The sequence below is a fragment of the Poecilia reticulata genome, chromosome 12 (genome assembly GCF_904066995.2).
Source record: "Poecilia reticulata chromosome 12, P_reticulata-male-v2, whole genome shotgun sequence".
NCBI lineage: Eukaryota > Metazoa > Chordata > Actinopteri > Cyprinodontiformes > Poeciliidae > Poecilia > Poecilia reticulata.
In genome coordinates this window covers 22,021,664-22,034,721 of record NC_088841.1, presented here as the reverse complement: position 1 = coordinate 22,034,721, position 13,058 = coordinate 22,021,664, and the positions used below count along the sequence as shown (strand labels likewise).

Below are 13,058 nucleotides of genomic sequence, written 5' to 3'. Positions count from 1 at the left end.
ACATTCATGATGTCCCAATATATACATATATATGAATCAATCAGGACATATACTATCAGATTAATCATGATTAATAAATTAGTGAAATAATCATCAACTACTTTAGTAATCAATTAATAATTAACTAGAGTACACAGGCTCAAAAATAGCCATTTTCTAAAGGAACATCACACTCAAAACTGTACAAATAAATTTACATTTTGCATTTAAGAAAACAGAAAAAAAATACTTCACCTAGTTCAAACTCTGATAAATAAAAACAAACAAACCTATTAAGTCATCTTTGTAATCTAATTATTCTCTAGTTATTCCAAAAAAAAAAAAAAATTAAGAAATTAGCGCTACACTGTACTGAAGCTAAATGAAGCGGAAAGGTCTGAAGTTTTCACATGTTGACAATATATATATAATAATATATGATTTTTATCTGCAGATGCATCATTTGCTAGAAATGAACACATGTGCACTAAATACATAAATTTTAGGCATTAAAATATTTACTTTCTGATGTGTTAATTTGCATCTTTTAATGTAAAAGTCCAATATTCTATAAAAAAGGTTAAGTGGTTAAATGAAAAATTAGCAGAATTTGCCCATTTCCCCCCCTGATTAATCGATTAATCGGCAGAAAAATCAATTGTTGAAATAATAGTTAGTTGCAGCTCTGATATAGATATTTAGGAAAACATCTCAGAAATAATGAGTTAAAGGCTGGAAGCAACAGGAAATCAAGATCACTGTTCACAGAAGTATGTTAGTACTGATGTATGAAAGAACAGGTAGACACACACACACACACACACACACACGTACACACACGCACACACACAGTGTGTGACTCATTCCTGCGGTAATGGCTGCCTTATTCGAGGAGGCTCCCGTATTCCGTTGGTGCGTATAGAATCATGACCGAAGCCCGAACCCATCATCACCATCATTACCATTACCAACGAAGCCGTAGCACTCAGAGCAGCAGGGAGGCAAATCACCGCTCACGTCAGGGGTGCAAATTATCCACACACTGCTCTTCAGCTGGGAGAGATGGAGATCAAAGAGAAATCCCCAGTTTGAAACAAAACCCCAAGGTTTCCTTCAGACTTACCTTGTGCTCCCCCACGTCCACTGAGAAATCAAATAATTGAGACTTTATAGCTGTTTTAACCAAATGATGCACTCTGATTGTTCTTAGAGTTTGCAATTGTCCCTGAAATAAAAATTCTCAGTGTTTCAAGTTAATATGTAAATGAGGCAGAGCAGGTGCAGAAATTTCCATCCATCCATCCATTTTCTTTACACCCTTGCCCCTTACTGGGGTCGGGAGGGTTGCTGGTGCCTCTCCAGCTAGCGTACCGGGCGAGAGGCGGGGTCACCTTGGACAGGTCGCCAGTCTGTCACAGGGCAACACAGAGACACACAGGACAAACCACCATGCACACACACACTCACACCTACGGACGATTTGGAGAGACCAATTAACCTGACAGTCATGTCTTTGGACTGTGGGAGGAAACCGGAGTACCCGGAGAAAACCCACCATGCACAGGGAGAACATGCAAACTCCATACAGAAAGACCGGGAATCGAACCCAGAACCTTCTTGCTGCAAGGCAACAGCTCTACCAACTGCACCACTGTGTAGCCCGGTGCGAAAATGTATTTAGTTTATTTTGGTACCATTATTTAGAAAGTGACGTAAAATGTTAAGTAAACAGGATTCAGTTGTGACGAAAATTGCTACATTTGTTACATTTTTAGTGGATGCAGTTCACATCGACATTGCACTGAGTCAAGCTATCAAAACCCTTTTGAAAGACCTGTTCACTGCCTCACCTGTGGTGGCGGTGCACTAAAAACTACTGAAGGAAACAACAAGAAAACGTCCCAAGAAGATATGAGCACAACTTCCTTCTACGCAACTATAAAGAAAAATGGAGCAACGTCAGACTTTAGTGGTTGTGGGATTTCTCTCTCTGGTAAAAGATCATGAGCCATTTCTCCCACTAGTCCTAGACTTGTGTGTTCAATTACAGCAGCTCGATATTTATGCAAAGAATAATAAATTGTGATGATAAGAGAGAAAAAACTGAACATGAATGACAGGCTAAGTGCAGCTGCTTTGTCAACCTCGGCTGAAAAGAGAAACAATTGGCTTCATGCTCCCTCAGCTTTTTCCTTTTTGTGCACACAACTTGATTTATTTATTTTTAAGTGACTTTTTCTTTGTGTGCTAATCCCATCAATGGGCGGTTTGATCTGCGGATACTCATCTTAATGCAGTCTCAGAGTCGAAAGGATAGAAAAAGGCCTCCATCTCTGTGTTGTAACTGGATTTTATCGCTCTGGGTCCTGAGCACAAAAGAACGCGACATGAGGTCAAACACTTGGCGCGGATTACAGGATACCAACCTTTCTTTGAAGTCGAGGAAGATCTTTCCAAGGCCGCTTCCTCCGCTGAGCATGTTCGTATCAATGGCTCGCAGAAGGGCAAAGTGGACCCGGATGATGTCCTAGGAAAACAACACAATAAACAACAGAACAGGTTGACATATCTGTATTACATGTAAAAGCAGAAAGAGGAATCTATATTGAGTTCTACAGTACTGGACATCAATATTTGATGTTACTGTTGCCATATTGGCAAAACACGTAAATTTACATTAGACTTCCCAGTTTGAGGGTTTAGGAAAGAAAATGAAAAACACTGAAACTCCCACTAAAAACGCTTAGAACTGCCTGTTTTACTAGTTCAAACACCAAATATACTTTAATATGCATGAAAAAGCACAGGGAAATTGTCTTAGCAGTAACGCAGAAGGTAATATCAGACGTCTTCCTTACCTCTGCTCCTGGAAGTTCAACAAAGATGAGGAAAATGAACAGCGGTCCTCGATTTTTAACCTTTTTCTAGATTAAATGTTTAAATTTAAAGTGATCTAAGCAATAAATGTATGATAATTCCATAACGAAAGGGAAAGGTTGAGGACTCAATAGATAAAAGCAGATTATACAGAAGGCTAAGCTGTCCAACTGCAGATCAACTGTAATCACTTTGTTGTTTGCTAATGTAAAGACATCAGAGTAAAAATCCCAATCTGACCCCCACCACCTACATCAGGTTCATAGCTGAGCACTTTTATATCTGCGAATAGGATGCCGGTTTGTTACATTTCCAAGATATATTTCAGTCAAACACGAGTTTTCCTGAATGCCTCCTTCTCGCCGGAGACTTTCCTATCATTATTTTTACATTGGGTGCACAAAGTTTTCCAACACTGATGTCCAAGTTTGGTGTTCCAGACATAATGTTGCCACAGATGCTTTTTTTTTTTTAATATACATTTTCTGTGGAAATGAGTATAACTTTGACGAGCTCAATTTGTAATAATGATGATTTACGACTATTTAACAATTGGCATGAAAAGCACAATTTTACCATATGTGAACAAAGTCAAACATGTTGGAGGTGCTTTTGGAGCGATGAGTAATGACCTGTTTTCTAAACCGACAATCTAGAAAAAACAAGCCGATTCAGGTTGCAGAAAAAAAACGTAGAAATCTCTTCCAACAATTTTGCTTTTCAGAATCTTTTGCTCGGCATATTGAGTCACCGCTAAGAAACAACGTTTCTCCGTCGCTCATTCATTCATCACTGACGACAATGCATGAAAAAAAAATCTCCTATTTCCCTTTGGTGCTGTTTTGAAGACGAATATTTGCTTTATACATGAAACTATGAATTATGTATCAGGGTAGAGTACAGAAACAATAACATGCCATGTCAGTCAATCAGCTATCCATACGCACACTCAATTATTCACCTGTCAGAGGCATGCAGACATGCTGTAAAGACAGATTTTCCTGCGCCTGACCGCGTACTCACCTCCAGGTTGACAAAAATAGCCTCCATTTCTTGCGAACTCAAGACTTGCTTCAGTGGGATCATGTAATTCTTCAAGGGGAGAGAGAGGAACAAATCAGAACATGCTTTACACCAAAAACCTCATTTTCCCAACAGTCTTAACGTCAGAGTTTGTATTTCTTTCTTCGAAGGAGATCAATTCAAGCTTTTAGCACAAATCAATATTACACAACATGGTAAAGAGACAGGCAACATATATCAGGCCATTTGCTAAATGGAAACAACACTTAGTGATCCAGCGCTACATGGAGACGCAGTGCTGCTGCAGACGGCAGGAAAAACCGGCCTGTTATTTTCCACAGCTCTGCTTTATGGCCGCCACATTTCATCATCATAATGATAACAAATAGATCAACTAAGAAGCAACATAAAAAAACGACAGCCTTTATGAACCCCAACTCAATTAAGCTTTACGAGTCCTCTGATCACGAGAGGCACATTTGTTCACATCCACTCTCACGTTGGTCTAATGTGGGGAAAAACACAGGATGCACATTCGCTTTAATGAAATTAGCAGAGCGGATGATTTGTGGCGCTCAGAAGAAATCTGCCAATGACGAAAGTGATGCGTTAGCAGCGCCGATCTCGACAAAGGTCTGTCGTTGCGCCGAGAGAACTGGAGTGTTTGTGTCTGTTTTGCAAAAAGAATGGCAGGAAAGACGTGTGAAATATTTCTGAATGTCTCATAGAGCTCTGTTCAATCCATTATTTAAAAATAAAAAGTTTATGGCTGGACTGGAGATCTACTGAAAGGTGTATGTTCGCATACAGTGCGAGGCCAGGCAAGGAGAGCTTTATGAAAGCAAACAAATATAAAACAGAGGTCGAAAAACCTGCTGGAGGCTACAAAAAAAACTCAAGGCTGGGTTTGGGGTTCACCTTCCAACACGACAGTCACCCTAAACATACAGCCAGAGCTGAAAAGAAATGTTTTAGATCAAAGTATATTTGCATTTTCATCCAGTCTGACTGAGGTGGAGCTGCAGAAGAACAAGGAAGAATGTATTTCTGTAGCTGGTAGAAAAATCCGCCAAGTTCAGCTGAACTGCGCCTGAAGTTGGTCCTGCAAAGTATTGACTCATCCAAGATGAACACCAATGCATGACACATTTTTCTGTTTTGTTTGTTTAAAAAATGTTGAAAATTATTTACCCAGCCCCTTGAATTCAGAAGTATACAGATTTTTATCTTCTCATAAATTGCATCGATGTATCGTCAGACTTTGTTCTTGAATTATAAAGAGATTTAATATAATATAGTTCCTTTGGCAACTCTCGGCATCTGTAATGTGCACATCAAGCACCAGGGATAACCGTCTCCCCTGTGGGCTCAGCCAATAATAACCATATTGATCGGTCCCCGTGACATTTGTGCTCCCAAATGAATCGGCCGATACGTGACATTTCCATGCTGACACACAGCTGAGGGGCATCGGGCGCCGACAACATGGAGGCAGTAAACAGAAACCCAGAGCAAGTATGAAAACACTCACTACCTGTACGATCAACAGCGGTGGACACAAGTTTTGGCAAAATAATAAAAGAGAAATACCTGCAGAACCCTTAATTTGATTCCTTTATCTATTTATTGCTGTTGGTCTCTAGAAATTAGAGATGAACTCAGATCTGAACCTTTAGAGACACATAAAGGCAGTTATAAAGTCAGCCTTCTATCAACTAATGAATAATTCCAGGATAAAAGGACTAATGTCTATGCAAAAACTTGTTAATTGTTTATTTTTAGTGGATATGTGTATGAATCTGGGGGTATATTTCATCAATTACATTTTAATTTGTGCACCAGATTCTTCATCTATGCCAGTGCACAAGTGAATGAGAACTTCTGGGCCAAACAGTAAATCTCAGCATAAGAACTCACCTTCTCAATGTCCTCTAAAGTCTTGTAGTACTTGGATTCAGTCTCTTGGATCTCAACTAAGCAGCAGTTCCTCTTGTCATCTTCTGTCATGCCCATTTTCTAGAAAATACAGAGGAAAAGCATGATCATGTGTTTAAATACACAGTGAACTGGTTGAAGTAACTGGGATTTAAAAGAAACACGTTTAGGGATTTTTCTGGTTTTAGTACGTTTCTGCTGAAGCGTTTTCAGGACAGTTTTCAAGTGAAAAGCTTGTCATTTTAACCCTGACATAATCTTTCCATGTGTCAAAACACTGAACAGATTTTATGGGATGAAACAAACAGTGATGAGACTGACCAGTGGTTTCAGACTAGATTTCTGCTGCAACGCGCCGTTTCACTTTGTGTCAGGTAAACTGGATTATCTAACAGATTATCATGAACGTCAGCCTTAAGGTGAAGAGTGAAACTTATTGACTTCTTAAAGCAGGATACGCTTCATCTTTCATTGGCTGAAGAGCTCAAGTAAACTCAAAACTTATTTTCAAAGATTATTCTCAAAACTAACAATACCTTTTTGTTCATTCTTCTTCTCAAAACTATTTGAGATGCAAAACGAATGCCCATAAAAACACATTCTGCAAGGCTGAGGTTTAAACTCAACATGAGCCTTGTTACATAACCTCAGATCCTTCCTAAAAAGCATTTTGTCTACTTCTCTTTTCTTTCCAAACTAACTTGTTTTCTGACTTGCAGGAAAATTGTGCTGACAGCAAGTTTCTCCTGCCTAGTTTAGCTGTGAGGAACGGTTCTGACAAGCCAGAAGTTCATTTCATTTCATATGATTCGAGGATTTCTTTCCCCAAAGGTAGAATAGAGCACATCCAGGTTTCTTTTACTTTATTTTTTTGCTCTCTTGCCTTTTTGGAGGATGACTTCTGTTTAGCTACTTGAGTAAACAGCCCTGAGCTCTGCATCGATTAATAAAAGCACCAGAGACCACACTTGATCAAAGAAGCGATTTAAATCATAGCTGCTGTTGGCGCTCTAGTTAGGACTAAGGCTCCATTTTTCCTCTGCTCAGCTTGGCGGGTCACCAAAACCTTTGATTAGGTTGGGTGAGAAGGGCTGAACCGAGTTTAAGTTATAAAAACACTGCTGAAGCATCTAAAGCGGTTTCTGGTTCTTTAATGACATCCATTTGGCTGCAGATTCAATGAAGTTTGTGATTCCTGCCTTTGAGATGGTGGATCAGAGTATTAAATCATTATGTAGGCTTTGGTGGAGCGGATCAGTTCGTTCCAGCCTGAGAGAACAGACTGTGTCGTTTGAAATTATTTCAGGATTCGGTCATATGGTATCACACAGGGCAGGATATTCGTGCCTCTGCAGTTTTCTTTGCATTTCATGGCCTTCACTAATAGTCTAAGAAATGGATTCTTGTTGTTACGCAGATGAGACCCTCTCATACAGAGGGAGACGGCTTCATGAAATCACTGAGCGATTGCGTAGTTCACCGATAATAGTCTGGAAATCAGTTTACAACAGTAAAAATAAATAAAAAATAACCACTGCACTAATAAAGAAAACAAAGAAAATCTGAATAAATGTAGGAAACTGACGGATTTCCACACACAACTTAGCCAAACAGTTCTGTAAAATCCACAGAAAAACATACAGATTTAATTTGAACACATTTTTATCTGAAGCAGCTAAACTTAAGAGGAAGATAAAGAAGAAGCAGGGGAGCCATCTGGACCAGATTTGGCCGTTAACAATAAAAAAACCTGGAGCTAACAATGCTTAAAGAAGAAGAAAAAGAAAGTCCAGTCCAGGCTTCAGTCCAGCATGTAATTAGAAAAAGAAAAAGAGAGGCAGGGCACGAAGCCAGCACAACAAAGTTTGTCTCCGTCTTTGTTGTGGCAGCGGGTGGTGTTCGCTGACATCACTTAACACTGCAGCCACTGAGCTGAAGTCACAGGCCCTGAGTCAGACGTTCAACCAGATGGGGTCTCTCCCGCCACCATGCATGGGTCACTAACCCTAATCGGCGGGTCATTCTCTCTCTGTGTGTTTGAAATGAAGTGATGAGGGGAAGTTAGCTGATGGGGAGAAGGAGGGTGGAGGGGAGGAGAGGGGGAGTTGAGTCACAAGCACAGCACCACTCACCTGCATGTATCTGATCTGCAGCATGAGAAGGGCAAAGCAAGTGACAGGTTTATATCACCAAGTGTGAAATAGACAATAAATGGAAAGCTGCATCGTCATCTGGTCTCTGCAGTGTCTGTCGGGTCCATCGTGATCTCATCACAATGCATCCGGCAAACTCCGCAAACAACAGATGTATCCTCATCTGCAACATTATATAGGTTTATAATAGTATAAGCTTATATAATGTTGCAAAAGATTTCATGCACTGCAACCACAAACCTCAATTTGTTTCTGATAGAATTTTAAGAGACACAAAATAGTGGATAATTCTCATTTTCAGTCGCCCTGCATTCGTCTGTTGGGGTTTGTGCATCTGAAGACTAACATATTCACACATTCCTCTTTGAAAGACAGTTCCAGTTCAGCCATGTTGGATGGAGAACTACTTGTCACATATCCTCAGATGGATACGGGTCTGAATTTTGCATTTTCGACTCATGAATAATCTGTAATCGAAACAATTCCCCTGCAAACTCTGCCTGGTCTCAAGTCTTTTGCAGAATCTTCTGGATCTCCCCTGTAACTTTGCTGTCATCTAGACATCAGCAGTTTTAGGTGAACTTTCTTTTTGCTTAAAACGACAGTAAACACGGAATGATGAAACAAATAGATTTTTGCAGATAAGGGTTGTGCAAATTACCACAGACCCAAAACATACGGTATTTTCGCATTTACATTTTGAAAAAGAAATGCAAACGTGTTTGACTAGAAAAGCATTTTGTCTTTTCACAAGAACAACTGCAGGATGTGAGTCACTTTCTCTGAACGTTGACGTGTCTCGCTGTGTTCCTTGGCCTTCATGGTGATGATGTTTGTTTACAAATGTTCTCTAATAAACCTCTGACGCCTTCATGAAACTGCTAGAGACTAAATCACACACAGATGCACTCTGTCTGCTAATGAGGTGACGTCTTGAGGCTTACACTGGATTTAATTTGAGGGTACTAGTTAAAGGAGGGTTATTAGAAAATCTCACAACGAACCTATAACTTTCTCTCCACTTAAGAAAAATCCAACATACTGTGTAGTTGTGTCTGACATTAAGGTTTGTGGTTATAATGTGACAAAATGTTAAAAAAAAAAAAAAAATCAGGGTTTGTGAATACATTTGCAAGGTAGAGCCATAATGGAAAACGGGATTTCACCCAAATGGAAAAAAAAAATAAAGCAAAACAAAAACGCAGTCAAAGTCGTCTGTGGAGGTTTCAATCTACTGGTTTCTTACTCACAATCATTACGAGGTCTGTGTGAAACCGAGGCTCAAGAATGCAGCACGAGCTCATATTCCTACTGTTTATGAATCATTTCTGAACTGATGATGATACAAGTCAAAGTAAAAGAAAACGCTACAGGAGTTAAGACATCAGACATGCTGTCATCCCACTCTGGTTGTGTGTTTATGCTTTCTTCTAATTAATGTCAGCAGCAGGTTGAAAACGATAAATTCACAGGGAGGAAAGAAATCGTGTAGTTCACAGATTGCCACAGTTTAAAGATAATGTGCCTGAAAACACACAGAGCTGTTTACATTTACAGTCAATTATGCTGGAAATGTGTCAAAAGTCTTAAAATAAACTTTTACTGCAGTAGCATAAGTTCACACAGAATATTTTATGAAAATTCAACCTTTAATTTTACCAATAGCAACAGAAAAAGAGAGCTTTAGGGTAAAACAAAACAAAGAACGATTTCTCTGTTGTCCTCCTGAAAACACAAAAATGAACTTTATTCTGTATTCTCCTATTTCTAGAAAGAGGTTTAAAAAGCTTCTTGCTGGTTTAAAAGGGAAACAGGCCCACAGCATTACTAAAGGCTTAACTACAGGCTTGAGATGCTTTTCCACATACTTCGTTTTTATTTTTACATGCCACACTCATGTAGAGAGCTAGTAACCAAAATCCATAATCTTAACCTGAACTAACCAAAGCAGGAAGTTCCAGTTAAACTTCTAGTAAAGCTTAGCAAAAGCCGCACGGCATGGTTTTGTGTAGAGAAAAGAAAGACCGGCTCCTAAATAGTTTTGAGAACCTTCTGCCTGACTTACACTGTTAATCAGTGATTTAAATACTAGAATAACAAACAGTTATAAGGTTCCAAGTCCAACCCAGCAGTCCATTTACTTACAATGCATTCTGCCTCAGTGTTATACTATAAAATAACTCTTTTTTAAAAATTCATAAAAAATTTAGACTTCTTTATAAAATTCTCCATATATTTTAAAAATAATTACTTCTTTTCCTCACGTATTAAGTTGTACTTTAGTTAAAAGCTGATTCCCTCCTCCCCCCCTTCAGCTTCTAGGATTAGTGCAGCACTTAAAGATACATTCATTTTAAGATTTAAAACCAGGACTAATTGGTTATGCAAAGGAAAAGTCTAGATCTATTAGCTCATCAAGCCCTTTGTGGTTCTGCAGCTAATTAAGCCCATGATGAAGACTGGCTGTCCGTTTTTATGATCCCGGCAAAGAGATATCAACTGGTCAGCACGCGTTACATGTTACAGTTAATTGCCTTGGCTTCTTTTTTCTCCAAAGATTATTTTTTGTCTTCTAGTCGTGCATGCTGACGATGCTGGAAATCTTATGTGAAAACATGCATCAGGTAACCAGCAGCTGATTACACAAAGATCTCACCATGGGTTGTCGTACTTCCACCTTAATGATGTCCTCATAAATGTCGTCGCCGTCGTCCTCACACGGCACGCAGTCGTAGATGTCATCCTCGCCCAGGTCATGTTCACTGAGGAGAGGGAAAAGTAAAACTTTAAGACAGCCAACACACCCTGGGCTGTCAAATCAGAGCCATCTCATTATCTTTTACACATGAGGGCCAGAGGGGCGACGTGATTTTAATTTCTTTAATGATTTTGTTTCCGAGGAAGAGGACGCAGCACCCAGCATTTACAAACCCCTCCGAAGTGTTGGGCTCCCATGTGGCGTTTCCCTTGAATCTGTTTATATTGTTTTGGCACCCAGCTAGCTAACTGACCTTTAATTAGGCCAGAAGCCAACAGAGCAAAGACAGTTGCTGTGGAGAGCAACGGCTGCTGCTCCTCATGCTGTCGGAGATTACGCTGTGCCTTGCCTTGCACTGCAGGTGTAGTTATTGCAAAGAAAAGGGACTTTAAGAGAAGATGCAAATCTCTTCCAAAGTCCCCCCCCGCCCCCCGCCCAAAAAAAAAAAAAATTATATTTGAAAGGAATGAATGATGGTTTTTATGTTTGATGCCACAAATGTTTTTAAGTGTGTAAATCCAATCTCCTAGTTTAATTTCTCATGAATTCACAATTCTTTGGTGATTATTAAGTTTTCTAACTTGAGTCACAAGTTTAGCCTCAGCAAACATCCACCTTGTTTCTTCTGTGCTGAAGGTTTAGGATTGGTTCACAGTATCTTTAACTTTTTTTAAAACGCCACAGATTTACAGCTTCTAAGTATTTACCCAAAAATGTATGAAATCAGGGCTTTTATTTAAAGTTAATTCAGTATTTACAAATTACGATTAGATGGAAATTTAGCCTATTCGTAGATTTTATTTATTTTTTGGTAAATCATATGGATATTATCCTGGAGACAATGCTGGGTAAGTATCTGATATACCCTGGTGCCGTGGGATGCTACCAGTTGGTGTTTGCAAAGGAGCAAATCCAGAAGAGTCATTCAGTTTCCCTGGCGCTAACTGGCTGTACCTCCAAGGGGGCAGATGAGGAAGATGGTGGATGCTAGCTTCTGAGGTAGTGCTAGCTAACACAATTTCCACTGTGTATATATTCTATTTCTATTGTTTTCATTATTAGAAGATGTAAAATGCTTACACAAGAACAACAGGCTGGTAATTCTTAAGGTTTCTTCTGATGTAGCGTCTGCTATGTTAGCATGCTAATCATGTCATGCTAACTGTAGCTTTAAAACGATGTCTCATTAGGAATAGCGACTGCCTGCATCGACACTGTGGTAAATGTTGAAAACATCATGAGGAGAACGGCAGCACCGGGTTACTAAGGCGGTCTGTAAGTCGTGGGTTTATGTTGTTTGATTCTCCAGAACTGGTTCCAGGTGACGACCTTCCTCTGCTTTCAGAGCTACAACAATCCTCCTCTCACTGTCTGTACAAACACGAGGATAAGGAGAAGAAGAGCAGACACATCTGCCCTCAATCAAAAACTCAGCTTTGCAATGATGCTCAAGTGACGCCGGTTTGAAGTTTTAATTGGGGTGTCTCAGTTCACTCTCAGTAATGCGCTGCTTCTTTTTTCATTAAGCCAAAGCGGCTCAAATTGAATACTGACGAGGCTGCAGCGTGGGAGGACAGTACCCAGCTCCTGCTGTCCTATCAGCATGTCCTCTCCCAGCGGTGGGACTACAGGGCCACTCTCACAGACGCTGGATGGCACAGAGGTTACGCTGAGGCACACTCTCAACTTAATTTTGCTCTATTATCCGCAGGGGGTTATGGACATATTTTTGACCTGTGGAGAGATCTGAGAGAGGCAGGTTCTCCTGGGAGAACATGGAGGAGAAATTTGAGACTAAGTGCTGTTTTATACAGTAGGATATGATAATGAAATATAGCTCAATAAAATAAAAATACATAAAGATTAAGACAGTCGATATCGACTTGCTTCTGCTTTATTCTTGAATATGTCTTCATGTGCACTGGTAGTTATGCATCTGCAGCATCTTTATCGATTTTTCATGTCTTTCTTCATCTTTTCAGTTAGTAATTTCATCATCAGTTCATTTTCAATCAGCTTGTTAATGACACTGAAGATCACTAGCGATGCTTGGATATGATCTTAAAATATGAATGTCGATTGGTTGTTTCGTTCAAACGCTTCCTAATCCACCTGAATTTAGACTTTATTACCTCTTTTATTTAAAAAATTTACTTTTACCGAGCCTCTGTCGTGTTCCACAGGGTTTTATGTTTGATGCAGAGCATCTTGCAAAGGTTTCCACAACTTTTAGAGTTTAAGGAAAACAATATCACTCATCCAAACTCTTACAGTGTAGATCTGGTTGTATTGTTCAGTGTTGTACCTGTTCTAATCAATTCAAATGTTGTGCT

The 13,058-nt window shown here is 39.6% G+C and overlaps 1 protein-coding gene across 12 annotated transcripts in view; it reads right to left on the bottom strand.

Moving 5' to 3' along the window:
* The window catches only part of vav2 (vav 2 guanine nucleotide exchange factor), a 195,262-nt gene that overhangs the window by 32,693 nt on the left and 149,511 nt on the right, over positions 1 to 13,058 (bottom strand). For 8 of the 12 annotated variants that reach the window (XM_081613751.1, XM_081613754.1, XM_081613759.1 and 5 more), the window contains 5 exons: positions 10,624 to 10,729; positions 7,947 to 7,961; positions 5,797 to 5,895; positions 3,880 to 3,948; positions 2,406 to 2,506 (listed from right to left, as the gene is read on the bottom strand). In XM_081613751.1, coding sequence (XP_081469877.1) covers positions 2,406 to 2,506; positions 3,880 to 3,948; positions 5,797 to 5,895; positions 7,947 to 7,961; positions 10,624 to 10,729 — 390 coding nt within the window. The remainder of the gene's footprint in view (positions 1 to 2,405; positions 2,507 to 3,879; positions 3,949 to 5,796; positions 5,896 to 7,946; positions 7,962 to 10,623; positions 10,730 to 13,058) is intronic. The other 4 variants (XM_081613756.1, XM_081613758.1, XM_081613761.1 and 1 more) reach the window with 1 other exon arrangement.